Source organism: Myotis nattereri (assembly GCF_964212035.1).
Source record: "Myotis nattereri genome assembly, chromosome: 7".
NCBI lineage: Eukaryota > Metazoa > Chordata > Mammalia > Chiroptera > Vespertilionidae > Myotis > Myotis nattereri.
The window spans coordinates 71,323,520-71,344,037 of NC_138082.1; the positions used below are offsets into that span (position 1 = coordinate 71,323,520).

At 36.7% G+C, this 20,518-nt stretch overlaps 1 protein-coding gene across 2 annotated transcripts in view; it reads left to right on the top strand.

Moving 5' to 3' along the window:
- Nucleotides 1–20,518, top strand: part of LRP1B (LDL receptor related protein 1B) — a 1,698,272-nt gene that overhangs the window by 1,031,874 nt on the left and 645,880 nt on the right. For both annotated transcript variants that reach the window (XM_081095916.1, XM_081095917.1), the window contains exons 19-20: nt 2,806–2,886; nt 4,043–4,210. In XM_081095916.1, coding sequence (XP_080952042.1) covers nt 2,806–2,886; nt 4,043–4,210 — 249 coding nt within the window. The remainder of the gene's footprint in view (nt 1–2,805; nt 2,887–4,042; nt 4,211–20,518) is intronic.

The window sequence follows — 20,518 nt, forward strand, 5'->3', positions numbered from 1 at the left end:
TTAGTTCATAATTTTTTCTTTTTTCAGAGTAAATCGGGTAATCTTTTCAAGTGTCCTACAATTTGTGGCCCAAGGAAGATCAAAAGTTAAATTATATTTATGTAAAATCAAGAAAGAAAATATCATTTATAACATTAAAACCTTTGCCTAATACTCCATAAAAATTCATAATGGTATTTTATTAGAACAAGGATCCAGAAAAAAAAATGAAATATTTAGATACGATTTTCAACTTTTAAATTAATGCTAATACAGAAGGACAAGGGCAATGTTAAATTTATTTTAAGAACTTTGGTTTTGTTTTATTTTTAGGGGTAAAATATATTATCATTAGACACCATTTCTCTATCTCCACCAGGTACTAGGGTAGAATATGGAAGAATTATAGATACAGTATTTTCCACCACAGTGAAAAATTAGGTGCCCTATAGTTAAATTTTCTGATGACCCTAGATTTAATTTTTGATGGAACTCTTTATAAATAGTATGGCACATTTGACTACACTAATAAACAGAGAAGAGCCAAATATAACTTTAACATTTCTTTGTTAACAAGTGTTTTTTTTAATTTTTTTTTATTTTTTTCTAAAATTCAGTTATTGTATTCTATTGGAATGCTGTGATAATCCCAGGAGTTATTCAGGTGATGAACCTTGGTTTGGTTTTTTTGTTTTTTTGTTTTGTTTTGTTTTGTTTTGTTTTGTTCTTGGGGGGAGGAGTTTGCTGCGTTAATGGCTTTCTGGCTGTTGTGCATTTTTCAATGAGGATTCTCCTGACTTCTTGGTCTTTTGAACTTAGAGGATCAAGAGATCATGTTACAAACCAAGAATCTGTAACCAGATAAGCTTTGTGATTTACCAAAGGTCACACTGCTTTGACAACAAAACAGGAATAAAACATCAGTAATTTATTTCCTTACACGTGTCCCTTCAGTTAATGCCTTTGTTCTTTTTAGTGACTTGCCCTTTGAGCTTCCAAGTTTTTTTCTTTATATAATTTCACTCTGGGTCCTATAAACGAATTCAGACTATGAGGTTACCAGGAGAAATGATGTAAGTCAGTATTATGTAAAAAAATAAATCAGAAATGATATGCAATTATTTAAAAACATATTATACACATATATGTTTCTCATGACCACTGTGGGTAGAAGGGGTATGACTCATTTTGTTAAAGATTGAAGATACAACAGATTTTCGATTATCTTATTCATTTTGTAGGGTGTTTGTTTACCCTCTGGGAGTTAATTTTCAGGTTTCTTTTTACTTTTTTTTTTTAGAATTAGAATCTCAGAAATTAAAAAAAAAATCTTAAAGGTCAAATAGAAAATATTCTAACCAGTAAAATACCCACCAAATATCAGAAATTTCCAAATGCTGGGGCAGTTTTTTTCTTGTAAAGCTTGTGATGTTGGTTTATACACTTCTAAGTTTACAGGAGAGAGACTTAAAAATGTGTATTAGCCAGTTATACAGGCAGTCCTCGGTTCATGCCGGACTCGATGTACATCGTTTCGTGGTTATGTCGCCATTTCCCATTTATTTATATAAAAAAAAAGTTCCGTCATTTCGACGTATGTACATATATGCTTTATGTTTTTTATTATTTATTTAACACAAGTAAAGGTCAGGAATTGTTATCTTTATTTTAAATGTTTTTTACTGTGTTCACTTCATTACCGCTGTGTCTGTGCTCCATGTGAGTGACGTAGGTGCTTATGTAGGTGGGTTCCCACTTACAGAAAAAGTCACGTTATGTCGCGCTGTAGGAACGGATCTCCGAGGTAACCTGGGGACCTACTGTAGATGCAAAATCATGTGAAGTTGCTTTTTTTTGGAAAATTAGATTTCATCATCTCTTAGAGTCTGTATTTAGTTGTTTACTCATTGAACCATAATTTGTAGATACTCGTAGACTTTGTTGCATGTCTACTGTTCAGCTTCTAAACATTAGATATACTTATCAAAGGAAGAAAACAACACTCATGTTGATTCTGGAAACATAAATGTAAGTTTTCATTATCTTGTCAGTTAACAAACGAAAACTCTCTTAGAAGTATTGATTAAATCACATGTTGGGCATTTTCATTTTTCTTGCCAATACTTTTTTTTTATGTCAGAAGATTTGTTGGTTTGCTGTATGATATAGTCTGTCCTTTGATATAGCCTTACATCTCTATATATCAGCGATTGCCTCCTTCTTACATCTATCTTTAAATAACACTTAGGCTCTAATCATACTTTTCAGTATTCAAAAAGTTACATTTATTCTAAAATTTATATAACAACTAAACTAATTTTATTGAGTTGCTTTGTTTTGTTTTTACTTTCAACTTGTGATGTTGACAGCTCTCAGAGGCAAAGTTAGATCTAACTCTCCTACTTTGGCTCTCTGTATTCAGAAAAGGCCTTTTTTTCTTTTAAAACATCTGCACATGACTTTGTAGCACTGGAGCATAGAGCTTCATCCAGCTGTTTCTGTCTGAGAGGAGGCTGAGTCCCTTGGTGCAGACAGCTGACATCTATTCCTTTTACTCGCAATACCGTGAATCCGAAAAGTCCTTCATCAGATGATTCTCCTTGGTTTTCAGTCACTGGAAAGTGCTCATTTAAAAGATATTAAAAGTATGTGTACCCTATGTCCTCAAGAAGTCACTGTCACTCTGTGTGTTTATCTGATGTTTCCTCTGTATCGTTTGTGGAAAAATAGGAGTGGAGCTCTGATTAAATTAGCAAATGAGATACCAATGAAGTCAAGCACAGTCTATATCATCTTTCCTATTGGATGTGTTTATATCTTTCACAGAATTCCCAACTTGTGAGCCACTAACTCAATTTATATGCAAAAGTGGAAGATGCATTAGCAGCAAATGGCACTGCGACTCTGGCAAGTACCTAATGTTCACTGTGCTGCAGTGATTTGATTGGGGGCCTGGCTGTCTGTGCTGCTCCGCCTCCTTCAGAGCGGTTTGCAGAGAGGCGTGCAGAGTCAAGCACAATGGCGGGAATGAGTGGTGAGAGGGCAGCTGGTACCCGGATAGGGATTAGCATTAAGGATAATGGAGCTCACTGTCTGTCCCATGGGGCTGTGATAGGCATTCGTTTTCAGTTACTATGCCAGACACAGTCTAAGTCTACAAACAGGAAGTAAAAAGGGGACAATTCCGGAAATGACCTGGACAAATCAGGTTCCACAAGGTATATATGAAAAATGCTCTGTAACTCAGGATGGAGTAGTGTATAAATTCTTATATAATTATCCAGATGGTCTCAATTCTGTCACCTTGCTTTTTTATGTTCAAATGATGTGGGTTTTTTCTTATACTCATTTGTATTATCACCCTAAATTATGCCAAATACAGATAAATGAATTAGATATAATCGATGCATTCCCAGCTATGGATTTCAATGTGACCTGTTTTCACTTTATATTTCTCTCCCTTCCCTTTCGTAATAGTTGTTAATAAAAAGTATAAATCGTTGCTAATGTAGCGTACAACAATTTCCCAGTGTAAACACACACTTAGGAGCTAGTGAGAGGATGGGGGGTGGGGTGAGGGTTACACAGTGGCCCTCAGGCTGGAGAATGGGGAATGAGGGATTGAATGGAAGATATAAATTATGATGCATGGATATGGTAGTCAAAATAATAACTTTCCACAAGAATTATGTTGCTAACTATATCATTTCATGAAATTCTTACAGTCACCATTGTTGTCCCACTTCATAATTATATCATGCTGCTTAGATTTATTCAGTAAGTGGTTGATCAGTTCTGAGTGAAATAGAAATTAAGATTCAATATTCAAAGTCAGGATTTTTTCCTCTTAATTTAGTAGTTGTATCAAATCTTAAGTGAAGCAATATAAAACAGAAAATAATTTCCCACTGTTCATGGGAACTGCTGACCACTGATTTGGTGTGCCTTTTTCAATAACAAAACAAAACTCTGAGGGGAAAAAAGCATTTAGATATTTCATAATAAAACGTCTCTCCCTGGATCAGTTTTCACTGGGTTTATTTACATTGATGTTTCTCTCCAGATGATGACTGTGGGGACGGGAGTGATGAAGTCGGCTGTGTTCACTCTTGCCTTGATCATCAGTTCAGATGTTCCAGCGGCAGATGCATCCCAGGCCATTGGGCCTGCGATGGTGACAATGACTGTGGAGACTTCAGTGATGAAACCCAAAGCAATTGTACCAAGGAAGGTTAGTCATTTTATGAATCTATGCAATCTCATTCTTAAGTTATATCATATTTGGAGTATTTCAGAATGAATATTATGTAAAAACTAGTGACCTGGTGCATGGATTCTTGTACATTGAGAGGAAATTAATTAGAAGGTGCTGGCAGGGTGGGACTGGGGTCCCTTGGCCTGGCCTGCAGGGATCGGGATGAAATCAGCATTCTGATATCCCCCGAGGGGTCCCTGAGTGCAAGAGGGCACTCTGCAAAGTTGCTGTCAAACAGGGTGTGGAATGCAAACACAAGTGTACAATAAATCAGATTCGGGGCCGACAGTGCCCCAGCAACAACATAACCCATGGCTAAAGGTGGAGTCATGCAGCCCTGCAAGGAATCGGGTTCCCTCCTCTTTGGTTTCAGGGTGTGTCACCCAAGAGTCACTGCAGCTTGACAGTTCTTGCATTGAGCATCTGCCCCCTAGTGGTCAGTGTGCATCATAGTGACCAGTCGGACGGTTGGACACTTAGAATGTTAGCCTTTTATATATAGAGATACATTGCTTATCAGGAAAAAAAATGTATATGTATATAAAATTGTGTAAAATAATGTGCTGATCTCTTTTCTTTCACTCTCCTTTCTCTGGTTTCTCACCTTAATTACTCCTTATACTTTAATACCTTTTTCTCTGTTTTTTACTTCCTACTTTTGTTAAATGCTTTAGTTTCATTAGATGCTTTACTTACTACATTTTAACCCCCATCTAACTTCTAAATGACCAAACCCCAAATCCATCCCAAAAGGAAAAAAGAGAAAAGAAAGAAAACAAGAAAGGCATAATTTTCCTTTAATTTCCACGCCACATTTGTTTCCTTAAGGTTTGAAATAATTCCCTATTAAAGGGTGATATAGTCCAACTGATGGACTTTCTGGAAAGCTAGATAATGGAGGAGGATATCATGACCATGACTTTCAGCATGTCCATGGCAATTGGGTCTTGTCATTTGCATGAGTTACTTTGCAGATGCGATGAACAATAAGGAAATGTTAATAAATTAGAAATCATGTACAAATAGAACAGGAAAAACTATTAAGCTGTCAAACATTTATATAATCAGTAACATTTGAAAGTAGAATGCTATTCATCCTTTCATTTATTCCACAAATATCTACTGAGAACTTCTTATGTGCCAGGTACTGTGCTTGGACTGAAAGGATAGGTAAAAAGATAAGAAAGCATGGTCTCTGTTCTGTTTAAAATTTCTAACAGGCAAACAGACAAATAATAAAGTGATTTATTTAAAAGGTAGTGTTAGGGGAACCCTATACTATGTGATCATTTTCACGGTCTTTTTCCAAGGAGATATATCAGTCTTTTGTAAACATTTGACAACCTATAAAACAGAAAGTTTCTGAAGTATTTTCTTTGATATGATTCCTTTTGTTTTCTCTTCCTCTCTCTCTCTCTCTCTCTCTCTCTCTCTCTCTCTCTCTCTCTCTCTCTCTCTCTCTCTCTCTCCACTCCCTCCAACCCTCCCTCCTTCTCTTCATTATTTCACTCTGGTTTCCTTTTATCTCTCAATTTACTTGGTTCACTAGTATATATGAGCTATGCTTTTTTAAAAATGTCACATGGAAAAAGTGAATGAAAATATGTTTTTCAATTTTCTTTGTATATTTGAAACATTCATCTGAGATGTGGTTGACATTTCATTGCTAAATTACATTTTGAATATAAACTGCATTTTCCCCTACCTCACAGATGTCTTTTAAAGATCCTCGTGAGGTGTGCATCTGTGGCTGCTGGCACTGCCCCATAATATTCTATAAAAGATAAATTGCCCAAACGTTAATTTACTTTCATCTCCGACTGAAAATCCCATCCGTCTCTTCAATGTCTATTTATCTTTAAGTTAGAATGCTCATTGCACATTAAGAAGTTTTGGAGAGATTGTTTTAGCCTCATGAGTCTCTGAAATGGGTGGCACCCCCCCCCCCCCCGGAGACTCTTCAGAGTTTTGGGGGGGGTTTGAATTATTGTGGAATCAGTGACTATTTAATGTTAATGACCTTCATCTGTAGAGCACTGCAGTTTCACTAATAGATCACTGTAAATGATGTACTATCCATGTGAACGCCATGCATTTTTGTATGATTATGGAAATTCACTAAGGAAATGATCCAGATAATCTACTTGATTCTTGGACATGTTTCAAGCAGAGGATGAGGAGGACTTCCGGAGTTAATTTATATTTAGCAGGTTACAAATTGTACTAGGATTCCCTAGTCAAATACTATCCTTGGTAAATACAGGTTATGTAATTGAAGGAAAGTAACAAGCTGGGATCACTTTGGTGCAGGACAATCCAGAGTATTTCAAAAGGCACTTCAATACTTTTATCCATCATTATTACGACTGTGTATGCTGACATAGACATTGTAAAATGTCTATGACGCATAGGCATGCTCAAGAGGATCAGAAAGCCATTTTGTACATGCAGGGTTTGTGAGGCCTTGCCAAGGTAAAGTAGTAAATTGATGCAATTAGTCATGTAATCCAGTCCCCAAACCTCAGGCAGAAGAAAGAGCAGGGCATTCTGGCTTGAGTTTCAGGACTGGCTGTCAAAACTGATCAAATCCACTGAGTCATTGCTCAGCACCTTGCTTTACACTGCCTGGGGAAGCAGAGCATATGGTGTAGTTTTTCTCAACTCACATTGTTTTTAAAATACACTTGAATTAACTTTTAATAGTAAGGGAGCAGGAGAAACCAGGACATGGAACATTCTGGATATAATTTCCACTTCAGAAAATTTTGGAATTGAAGTTTGATTCATATTCCCTCTAAACTTCTTTCAAACAAAAGAATTTCTATAGTGATCATCACTGTTTTCATCATCAACATGGTGAAGAAATGAAAAAAGTTCCCTTCTAAATTAATGTATACTTATCTCTTCCCCTTAAGGTTGTGCTGCTCTTTCCTCTCACTTCCAAACTTCCTTTTGGAAGTGAGAGGCAAAAACCCAACAACAACACAATATCTCTAGAAAGTGCTGTATTTTCATAATTACTTTTGCATGTGCGCACAACCACTACAAGCAACAGTGGAATAGAAAGACAATATAGAGCAAATTGATTCCTTCCTTTATTTAAATGTCTGTTTCTCATTCATTTAGCTCTGGTTTCTTTTTTATTCTGAATCCTTTGATCAGTAAAATATATTTCAACAATGACCCATTTATAAATCTACTGGGTAAATCATTTTTTTTTTCCAAGTGGAAAAATAGGTGAGGCTGAACCTCAAAAATTTGGTATGAGGAATTTTCCTCTACAGACTCAGTACTGGCTATTTACTTAAGCATTGAAAGGTTTTATAAAAAAAGAATTATTTCACTTTTAGGGATATAAGGAATAAAGTTAAAACGAGAATCCAGTCTTTTGTTACAAGTCTTTAACTTGCTGGCTGAAATATTAAAAAAAAAAAAAAACAACAACTCTGGACATATGTCACATCTACAAAATACAGTTCCATAGAATTAATCTTTTCTCATTGTTGACAGTTTAATTCATGTGAATTATGTAAACTTTCATTCCTATACTCCTTGGGAATAGTCTCAATCATATTTCATCCAAAAAATAAGCATTTCTGAAGCAAACACATGAAAATTGTTCAGTATCATTAGACAGTTATTCCCTCTGGGCAATTTCATTCTGAAATTATTGTAAAAATTATATCAAATAGTTTCAACATGGAGCTGATGAAGAAGGGGACAGATATCCTCTAGAATAGATTTGGCCTCAATTTTGTAATTTATTCTAAACAGAACATAAATATCCCTCAAAGAATTAGATTTTCCTTTGCTTTGAAGAAAGTAAAGATTTATGGTCATTGTCTTTAATGCCTTTTGTTTGGCTGTCTGAAAAGGGGATATTTACTGCCTACTGCACTAGATGCCTGAACTGGGTGATGCTGGAACGCATGTGATCTCTTATTTATATTTTGAATACAAATAATATGCAAATTTAAAACTAAGAATGTATTGGCCTTCACTTTTTTAAAAATATATTTTATTGATTTTTTTTAGAGAGAGGAAGGGAGAGGGATAGAGAGTTAGAAACATCGATGAGAGAGAAACATCAATCAGCTGCCTCCTGCACACTCCCTACTGGGGATGTGCCCGCAACCAAGGTACATACCCTTGACCAGAATCGAACCTGGGACCCTTGAGTCCGCAAGCTGATGCTCTATCCGCTGAGCCAAACCGGTCAGGGCTTGGCCTTCACTTTTTATCTATTAATAATAATTTTAACAAGTTCCCAAGTCCATTAGGCAGTTAAATGTATAACATTATTAGTATTCACTCTCATACATGCTCCCATTTTTCTGCTGTTGATGTTTAACTTTGCTTCTGCTTTGGTAATTCCTGCTTTCCTTTTGAGCTCTGTCCTTATCCGTTCATCATTTATTCATTGATTTTTTTTTTACCTTACTATTTCCTTGTTCCTAAATTTAATAAGGAAATGAGAATAACTTTCTTTGTAGTTTCATAGTCAAGTACAATACTTACTGCACAGGGAATGCTCAGTAAATAATTATTGAGAGAAAGAGTGTATATCTTGAAAAAAAATTTTTTTACTTACAGAATTCACCCTTTATTTCTTTGTCTTATTTATCTTGTAACTTTTATCTGTTTCCTCACTTCACCTCCAAATCCTGGAGTTTGTTTTCATGAAGATGAACAAGACCTAGGTAAACTGATTTGGTCATGTGCATTTTCTTAATACAATGTAACTTATTTCATTCATCTAATAAATATTTGCAATTTCAACCCAAGATTTAATAAAATAAAATAGGATGTCTTTCTAATCTTTTATTATTTTCTTTGTTTGTTTAAGTCTTATCTGGAACAGTATATTCTCATTAGTTGGTGACTCATTAGTTGACAAGCACTTTACATTTGCTATTCCATTTAATCCTCACAATAAGATTTAAGTTAAAATATTTGCCTATGATTACGTAGTTGGAGCTTCAAACAAAGGTTGCCAGCTCTTTTTTATTTTTCAAATGTTTTTAATTGATGAGAGAGAGAGAGAGAGAGAGAGAGAGAGAGAGAGAGAGAGAGAGAGATCAGTATGCCCCCTACTGAGGATCAAGCCTGAAACCTGGGTCTGTGCTCTGACCAGAAATCAAACTGATGACCTTTTGGTGCAATGGATGAGGCTCAACCAACCACGGAGCCCCAACTACTAGGGCGGGGTGTCCGCTCTTTATTCCTGTATCCAGATATCTGCTTTTGCAGCTATTGAGTTTATTCTCTCTTTTTTTTCTGATTTTCTATGAACTAACATTTACATGATTTCCAAATAATTACACGCTTGTTCTCAATTGCACACTCAATTTTCATTTAAAATGGGAAAAGAAAGATTTTTCTACTTATTGCAAGGCATTAATGAAATTTTCCAAAGGTCACTAGAAGGGACTTGGGCCATTACATTCAATAATCACAGTAAGTATGTCTGTCTCTTTCCTTTCTATTTTCTTCCTGCTCCATGCACCCCCCCCCTCCCCGCCCCCAATTCTCCTTGACATATTGGATTCTGGAACTTCCTTGTTGGAATAGCTGTGGACATTCCCATAGAGAAAATTTCCTGGTACCCAAATAATATACTTGTCTGCTTTACAAATTTTACCTTATAGACTCAGAAATTTTAGGAAACTGGAAGATAATTGAAAGATTATTTAGTTCAGTTATTTTATAGTGCAGATGAGTAAAAGATCTCGGGTAGATGAAATTATCCTTATGCAACAAAACAATATGTTGCATCCTAGAAGGTGCTTATAATGTTTTGTGTTAGAGATGTTGAGACTGAGATCTTTGATCCATAAATCACCTTCAGAAGGGATTTTGGAACAAATGATTATGCCAAGTTCTTTAAGGAAAATCCAGTAAGGTCTGAAGTATTGCCAAACAAATACAGATAATAGCCTACCTAGGGAGGTTGAATCTACTCAGACAAGTACAGGTATCAAAATCTGATTTGTAGTTGAAGACTCAGGTTACACATTTAAGCATGGAGAGAATGGAAATTTAAACCTAGCATATTTTGACTTCCAGTCTACTTCAGATATCAGCTTAGCTGAACCATCATATTTTTAGCAGCACAGTACAATCCTAACTACATAGCAATAAATACTGGACACAAACTCAGCCATCTGTTTTGTTTCTCTTTCATAAAAATATCCTGAGATATTTTTTATTCATATTTGCTAAAACACACAATCAAAACAAACTGAACCCTTATTTATAAACTATTGGCTTTGAATTTGGTGAAATTATGTTATGGGCTCAGCAAAATCAGATAATCATCTGTCCTAATTTTTTATTAAAAACATGGATTTTTTCCCTAAATAGAATACATTTTATAATAAATGTAGACTGTATCTAGTTTTAGAGAAGTATAATATCTGTTTTCAATAAGACAGAAATTACCTGGCTTAAGTTTATTCTCTCACTGATTGGCTTATTTTCCTTAAGGAATGTTAATACCAAGATAGCAAAACAATGTTAATTATTAGTGGAATTTATTCATAAGAAGCCTCCTTTTGTTCTAACAAACAAAATAGCTCCGTAAAGGAAATTTTAACCTTAATACTGAAAACAACTTTTATATCAAGAGCAAAGAAAACAGAGGACAAACCAAGATGGCGGCATAGGTAAACACTGGAAATTGCTGCCTCACACAACCACTTCAAAACTACAACTAAAAGACAAAACGGACATCATCCAGAACCACAGGAAGGCTGGCTGAGTGAAAATTCTACAACTAGAAGGAAAGAGAAAAGCACACTGAGATTCAGAGGAGGTGCGGAAGTAAAGTGCAGAGGTATGGAGGCGTGCGGAAAGGGCTGGCAGCTGAGGACATGGTTGTATTTTGAATACGGAGGGAGTCACAAGCTCCCAACTGCTCTGAACTCCAGTTCCAGGCGAGTCTCTGGGGACCCAGACTCATACAGGAGAAACTAGACAGTCTGGCATCTGTCGGAACTTGAGGGCAGCTTTCTCTCAGAGGTGCTTGCAGCAATTGCCGGGACACTGAGAAGCGGGGCCCCTTAGGGCAGCACTGAGGAGCAGCCATAGCTGCTTGCTCTGCCCTGTTAAGCCCCTGAGACCCCGCCCCACCCAAGCTGTGCGCAGAGGCTTTTGCATATGAAAGGCCTGGCCCTTTGCAATCTAAAATTACCTAACAAACTGCAGCTGGGTCAGAGAAAGCCAGAACATCCAAAAGAAGGCCCAAGGCCCCACAGCAGCTTGCATTGCTTCACAGCTGGGCTCCTGCTGGGTAGTCTCAGGAAGAGGCTAAATTAGCACCTCCTTAGAGATCCAAGAGCCAGTGTACCCAGAAGTCAGAGTGGGACCATCCAGATTATAACTCCTCAGATCCATAAGGGACACACAAAGGGGGCAGACTCAGTGAGCACCAAAGCCCCACTGAAGCAAGTCTTGCCCCAGAAAGGTGTCTCCAGCACAGAAGTTCTCCAACTGCAGACACAGCTGATTCTCACAGCCAAGTGGCCTGGAGGTCAATTCCTCCCAGTAATACCTACAACAATCAACAATCAAGGCTTAACTACAACAAGACTGTGCACAAAGCCCACAAAGGGGTGCACCAAGAGTCTCCACCTCAGGTAATTGGGGAGTTGAGCCACTGGGCCCTATAGGACAGCTGGCACAAAAAGCCACTCTATCAACACAGGGAAGCATAAAAAATGTGGAGACAAAGAAACAGGTCACAAATGACAGAAATGGAGGAAAGCAAACTCCTGGATATAGAGTTCAAAAACCACACATATAAGGTCTTTCAAGAATTTTCTAGAAATTGCTGATAAATTTAGTAAGACCCTCAATAAGTCTGGTGAGACCGCCAATAAACTTAGTGAGACCCTCAAGAAATCTAGTGAGACCCTCGAGGTTATGAAAAAGGACCAACTAGAAATTAAGCATACACTGACTGAAATAAAGAATACTATACAGAGTTCCAACATCAGACTAGAGCAGGGGTGGGCAAACTTTCAGACTCGAGGGCCACAATAGGTTCTTAAACTGGACCAGAGGGCCGGAACAAAAGCATGGATGGAGTGTTTGTGTGAACTAATATAAATTCAAAGTAAACATCATTACATAAAAGGATACGGTCTTTTTTTTTTTTTTAGTTTTATTCATTTCAAATGGGCCGGATCCGGCCAGCGGGCTATAGTTTGTCCACGGCTGGACTAGAGCATAGCAAGAATCAAGTCAAAGATTTGAAATACGAAGAAGCAAAAAACACCCAATCAGAAAAGAAAAAAGAATCCAAAAATATGAAGATAGTGTAAGGAGCCTCTGGGACAACTTCAAGCGTACCAACATACAAATTATAGTGGTGCCAGAAGAAGAGAGAAAGCAAGATATTGAAAACCTATTTGAGGAAATAATGACAGAAAACTTCTCCTAACTGGTGAAAGAAAAAGACTTACAAGTCCAGGAAGCGCAGAGAACCCCAAACAAAAGGAATCCAAAGAGGACCACACCAAGACACATCATAATTAAAATGCCAAGAGCAAAAGACAAAGAGAGAATCTTAAAAGCAGCAAGAGAAAAGCAGTCAGTTACCTACAAGGGAGTACCCATACGACTGTCAGCTGATTTTTCAACAGAAACTTTGCAGGCCAGAAGGGAGTGGCAAGAAATATTCAAAGTGATGAATGCCAAGAACTTACAACCAAGATTACTTTACCCAGGAAAGCTATCATTCAGAATTGAAGGTCAGATAAAGAGCTTCACAGATAAGAAAAAGCTAAAGGAGTTCATGACCACCAAACCAGTATTATATAAAATGCTGAAAGGTTTCCTTTAAGAAGAGGAAGAAGAAGAAGAAAAAGGTAAAGATACAAATTATGAACAACAAATACACATCTATCAACAAGTGAATCTAAAAATCAAGTGAATAAATAATCTGATGAACAGAATAAACTGGTGAATATAATAGAATCAGGGGCATAGAAAGGGAGTGGACTGACTATTCTCGGCAGGGAAAGGGGTGTGGGGGGGGTGGGAAGAGACTGGACAAAAATCGTACACCTATGGATGAGGACAGTGGGGGGAGGGGGTAAGGGCAAAGGGTGGGGTGGGAACCCGGTGGAGGGGAGCTATGTGGGGGAAAAAGAGGAACAACTGTAATAATCTGAACAATAAAGATTTAATTTTAAAAAAAGAGCAAAGAAAACAAAGGTGTGTTTTTTTGTGGGTTTTTTTGAGAATTTGTTTCTAGCAGTGTAATTATCAGGAAAATTAAAAGTAATCATATAAATAGAATTACAGATATTGAAAAATAAAATATTAGAAAATGGCTTATTAAAACAGGAAGAGAAACACAAATTATTCTCATCTTTACTACACAGAAAATTAGTAATAGTTCTACACTTATTTCTAGATAAATTTCGCTTTTCTAATAAGACACTTATGCATGTTGACCCTAAATTGAGTAACATCTCTTGTTTCATAAAAAATATACAGTGGGGCCTTGACTTACGAGTGTCCTGACTAAGGAGTTTTTTGAGATACCAGCTGTCTCTCAGCTGATTTTTTGCATTTAGTTGACAGAGTAATTTGAGTTAAGGAGCTCCTTAACGAGCTCCTTAACGAGCTCGGTCTGGGAACAAATTAAACTCGTAAGTCAAGGCCCCACTGTACTTGATAATTAAAGTCAATAGGTAACAGCCCTAACCATTTTGGCTCAGTGGATAGAGGGTCGGCCTGTGGACTCAAAGGTCACAGGTTCGATTCCGGTCAAGGGCATGTGCCTTGGTTGCGGGCACTTACCCAGTGGGGAGTGTGCAAGAGGCAGCTGATCAATGTTTCTCTCTCACTGATGTTTCTAACTCTCTACCCCTCTCCCTTCCTCTCTGTAAAAAATCAATAAAATATATTTAAAAAAATAAAGTCAATAGGTAACAAGAACACCTACCTTTTTTTTTTTTTTTAAGAATGTAATTTTTTTTTTTTAAGACTCTCAGCCTGTTTTCTGCGGTTTTAATAAAGCTGAAAATAATGGCAAGAATAAATTAATTTTCATAGTCTTTAAATTCTGCCTCCTCATTCTCCATTTGCAGTTAATGATCAGTGAAATGATAGGACATAAGACATTTAGCAGAAAATAAGCAAATAAACAAAGAGAAAAGTGGCAAAGCACATGGATAATCTACAAAATAATTCACTTATCAATAGGAGTGTCCATGCTTTTGAGAGGGTAAAGACATAACCAATGGGATAAAACCTGGTTAGTAGTTAGATTCTTTCCTAGCCTATTTGAAAAGTCAGCCTTTGTTTCCTTATTTGTGTGAAGTATCAACTGAATTTTCACTGAGGTATTATAGTTCTGCAATGTGCTAATCACCTTCATTCACTTTTTGCTAGGGAAACCATTTCAGTGTTATGTTGGCATTTGTGTACCATTAATTGATTGTTATTATCTGCATCCTAAACCTTTCCCCAAATAACTCTGCTGCATAAAATAATCCACTTAAACCACCGCAACCTTCCTGGCATGGAATATTCACTCATATCAGAATCTTTCAGCACAGCATACTGTTATTGCTGATATGCATGCACTTGAATCAGCTGTTCTGTGAATCATAAACAGAATTTAGGACATTTCACACAGGGGTCACCAAATCTTTTCTGTAATGGCTCAGGTAGTAAATATTTTAGTCTTTGCCTATTGCATCTACCAAGTCCATGTTTTGGCACACACAAATAAATCCATATACTACATATCCTCAAATCATGACTGTGTTCCAATAAAATTTTATTTATAAAAAATGGTAGTGGACAAGAATTAGTATGCAGGTCATAGCTTGCTGGTTTATACCTTATTAAAAAAAAACAAAAAAGTACATAGAGACACATTCTAAAGGAGCTATAATCCTGAGTAATTCTAGATGCCCTAGTTCCAGAGACCATCAAATTTATTATGATACAAAGTTAAAAAATAATGGGGAAAAGATAAGGCCAGTGAATGAAGAAATAAACCATTAACTTTTAAATTATATTCTTTGGCCCTCACTCAAGTATATATAGTCCATATGTATATCCTTATACATATTATTTCTATGTAATAACTAGAGGCCTGATGCACAAAATTTGTGCAAGGGGATCGACCCCCACTGCCGCTGTGGCCCAGGGGCCTCTGCTGCCTCTGCTGCCTCTGCCTCGGCCTTGGCCGCTGCTGCTGCGGCTTTGTCCAGTCTAATTAGCATATTATGCTTTTATTATTATAGATGTCCTTCATTAAAATATCAAATTAAATCATGGCATCTTTAAATTCTTTTTCCAGTAAATATTTGATGCCCACTGTGATCTAGGCACAGTGCTATGCCAAAAAATAAAATTCCAAATGCAATATATCCACATCACAATCTGCTTTACTTAATATTTGACATCAACCATATCTGTTAAGGAGATTGCTTAATTTGAACAGTAAATAGGAAAAAAAACAACTCTCAATTTTAGCCAGTTTGACAGATTAACACATTCTGGTCACTTGGATTTAGATATTATAGAATTCCATCACTCCCATGATATATTCAATTCTAAATGAAATGCTCATGATAGAGTTCCAGATATCAAAACTTAAAGTTTAATGAACTGAAAACGATGTTTTGTTTCATAGTTTTCACTTTAATACTTTAACTTACTGGTGGATACTTAGTATGCTAAATTGAATTTTTTTCAATATACTTTTTGTATTGCTTAAAATATTACAAAGAGTAGTACATTTGTCTCCTTTTTTTTCCCCTTGACCTTCCCCCATCCTCCCTTACCCCCCACACCAGAGTTTTGTGTCCATTGGTTATGCTTATATGCATGCATACAAGTCCTTTGGTTGATATCTTACCCGCCCCCCCACCCCAAACCTCCCCAGCCTTCCTGCTGTAGTTTGACAATCTGTTTAATGCTACTCTGCCTCTGAATCTATTTTTGTTCATCAGTTTATAATGGTCTTTATTATCCATAAATGAGTGAGATCATGTGGTATTTTTCTTTCATTGACTGGCTTATTTCACTTAGCATAACGCTCTCCAGTTCCATCCATGCTGTTGCAAATGGTAAGAATTCCTTCTTTTTTACAGCAGCATAGTATTCCATTGTGTAGATGTATCACAGTTTTCTAATCCATTCATCCATTGATGGGCACTTAGGTTGCTTCCAAATTTTAGCTATGGTAAATTGTGCTGCTATGAACATAGGGATGCATATATCCTTTCTGATTGGTGTTTCTGGTTTCTTGGGATATATTCCTAGCCTCGGAGGTATTCAATATACTTTCTGAGTGTCTACATGTCTATGTGTTTTTAACACTAAAAACATTTTCATGTTAATATAATTGAATTTGTGCTTAGGTAGCCATATATTATTTTCCATTTCCTTCTATTCAACTTTTCTAACTGACCCAGATAGTAAACATTAAAGATTTCAAATATTTTCTCTGTTTTATTATTAAATTTGCCATTAAGTCCCATGTACTAATAAATGGTTTTGATAGTTTCATACAACATCTTCTCATGATAATTATCAGTAAGGGCAACATATGGGGATTAAAAATAATTTGTTGGATTAGGTGATAAAACACACACACACACACACACACACACATGCCATTGAAGTGTGTTGAGGTAGGAGGAAGGGAGGGACAGTGAGAATAATAACCAAGAGATATGGCATCTAAAATCTATATGACCTGTGCACGGTCAAGGTCCAGTGGTGAGAACAAGTTGATTTAAGGAGGCCCTAGACTTGACTTCATAGTCAATTAGCAGCTGAGATTATCGTACCATTAGGTAGGCACAGCCCCTGGGGAACCAACCCATCCCACATTACATGTGAAAGAGCAGGACAGTAGACCCCCACTGACCCCAACACAGACTTCAGGCCGGCAGCTCAAGGGCTAAGGTAGGTTTAATAAGCAACATTCTCCTGAGGACTTCTAGAGACAAGAGATAGCCTACCTTCCTTTGGAGAATGTTAAGGGTCCCTGTAGTCAGAAGCAGGCCAAGGTGATGGCCATACCCTGTTGGTAAATGAAATAACTATTGATTGATATGCTGCAAAACCTAATCTTAGTCGTTTCGGGCCAGCAGGAGAATATCTAGAAATCTGGAACAAACAGCTGCCCCGGGTGCAGGACTTACTCATCTGCAGTGATTCATTGCAAAGCTAGGAACAGAGCAAGGACTGACACATGGTCATTATAGGAGACGCAGGGAAGCGTTGCAATACCTGGTGGTTTTTACTTTTCAAAGCATTTTACAATGAATGTAAGTTATAATATAAACTCCATTAAAACAAATTTAAAAAGTTTTTCTCCCCAGATTGGTTTTACAATTTAAATAATTCATTATATTTGTCATACTATTATCAGCTATTTTCTCAGGAGGGCTTTAACATTTCTTATAAAACAAAATATATTCTGACTATTTTAAAAACAACATATTTTTTGCAATCTTTATTTCCACAATTTTTAACTTTAGGAGGAAAAAAAAAAGTCTGTACATTTGCTAGTCTTTTAACTGCAAATCTTTAGTCACCGTGAATTCATTTAAATATTGAGATAAACTCCACCATCGGTTGCCACATTTCCTCCAGGGCTCTGCATTTATTTATTTATTAGATTCCCCGAATTGTATGCATGGTTTAAATAGCTGCAGGGCAAAAATACAATAAAATTGCACTAGTTGAAAATATAACCAGCATCAGCAACATGAAAACATAACAGTAAAGCAGCATGAGCATATACATATAAACATAGTCATCATTTTCACACTCCATTGGGACAAGCTGTATTACAAAGATAGATGGTGTGCCAAGCCCTGAAGCTTAAGCAACTAGGGCTCTGGGGAACCACCCAGGCCTGGAACTCAAGTTGGAATGGTCATCACAGGCTCCTCGGAGAAATGCAGCTTGTCATCCAGGGGGAAATCAACAACCGTTAGTGGACGCTTATTTCATTTGGCAAGATTAAGGAGAAATAAAACTCCACGATGGTTTTCTGTTTTTTGGGGGGCAGATGACATTTCTAAACACTACTACATACCCAGATCCAACAGACATTAAGCAATAAGTTTAGGGTATATTTAATTTGTTGTGAAGGGGTGGGATGAAAAGAGGGGAAGAGAAGAAACATAAAAGTGTGTGTGTAATAGTCTACCTCACTTTAGTATAAATTTTGAATGTTCAAGTGAATGAAATATATATATATATATATATATATATATATATATATATATATATATATATATAAATGCATTATAAATCTAGGAATCTTGGAGATGTTTCCCCTTTCTATTTATGGTTTAAAAGATTCAAAAGTGATCTATGTAAATGGATATCTAAGCATATCCGAGTCTAGCTGAAGGCCTTTCTGGACTCCCAGTTGCCTTTAGGGTTAAATCCAAACCATTTCCGTAGCATACAAGGCCATTCAAGGTCTAGCCATGGCCTCCTTTTTCATTTTAACTTTATCCTCTCCTGGCATCACACACTACACAAAATTTTATTACTGCTGTTGACTTTGTTCAAAATATCTCTTGTTCAATGCCACGTTCCCCTCTGTCTGACTCTTAATCTTGATTCAGAATTCTCTCTCTCCTCATAGAATTCCCGGGGTTCCATCTGAAACCTCATGCGTAGTTAGTTTTCCCTGTGCATGTTCTCATGATGCACTCTCTTACCAAAGCACTTATGACATTGCTTTTGTAACCGAGAACATCACCTACTCACCTATATATCCACTATTTTATGACCTTTTCAAAGGCAAACAGTGCATCTTTTACTTTTCACCTGGACTCCAGTGGAAGCCAGTGCCTACTTCCACTCAAGCATCATCACATTCATTTTTTCAATATAACAACCATTGAGAACTTTTAATAATATAGATTAAATTATATCATCATAACTCCTGTTTCAAAACCTCCAGAGGATGAATATCATTGAACTTATCTTCCCATAGGTATTGATAAAAGCCAGAAAGATCCAGCCCCTGCCTCCTCTCAGATCTCCTTTTACTCACACACCCTCATTCAGGTCCTTCTCTTTCTGCCTGCTCTTGTTTTCAACCTTAACTTGCACTGGTGATTCTTTCCCTTCATTTTTATCTCATCTCAGATATTACCTTCTCAGAGAGATGTTTCTAATCAGCCTTGTCAACATGTCCTCTATACACATGTCTCTTTCTATGGTAGTCATTGAGGATATTCCCAAAATATTTGCATTTCTTCCCTTTCTCTTGGAACACAGTAAGACTGTACTTCCCAGAAAATTGTGGTTACGGGGGACCAACATGGTGGGGCCCCACCCAACATGGTTAGCTTTGGCCAACCAATCGTGAGCAGAGGAGACATAGGTTTCTTCCTCTGCAGCATTCCTCTGACCCATTGTGTCTTCATAGCACTCACTGCTTCCTGGACGACTCTAGTTCATGTGCTTCTGTAATTATTTATTAAATGCCTCCATGCTTCTTCCTCCCTTCATGTAAGTTCTGTGAGATCAGGAAAGTCTCTCTCTATCCTAGTGCTTGGAAAATGCCTGCCACATTGCAACAAATATATGTTTAAAGAGCAAGTGAAGGAGTCATTGAGGCCAATATACTCATTGTAAAGATCGTGAAACTAATTTGGCATCTATCTTGCCCTAACTAGATGTGTAATCATGGGTAACATTACTCAACCTTTCTGATCCTTTAAATCTTTCTTTTCCTTCCCAGGCAACCAATTGAAGAAACAAACCCAAAAAAGGGTAGACTGCTTCATGTAACTTGAAATTTATTGAGATCTTTTCATAAGAGACAGAATTTTACCATTGCCTTACAACAGAATAAAATAAATATTATTAGAAATGAGCTAAACAGCAGTATTTACATATTAAAAATAAATTAGTTTTTGGACACTTTTGATTATTATATGAGCTAATTATTAAAATTTTCTTTTATTTTGAGCCTTTATGTGAGAAAGGCCTTACCAGAAGTTAATAATGGTTATAGAGAAGGCAGGTTCTGCAGTTTAATTATGAAAGGTAAATCTCATCTCTGCTACTTGTTATCTATATAACTACAGTCAAATTGTTTTGTAAAATAATGAAATCTTACCATTCGTAATAGCATGGATGGACCTGAAGGATATTATGCTAAGTGAAATAAGTCAGTCAGAGAAAGACACAAACCATATGATTTCACTTATATGTGGGATCTAAAGAACAATGTAAATGAGCAAACAAAACAGAAACAGATTCATTGATACAGAG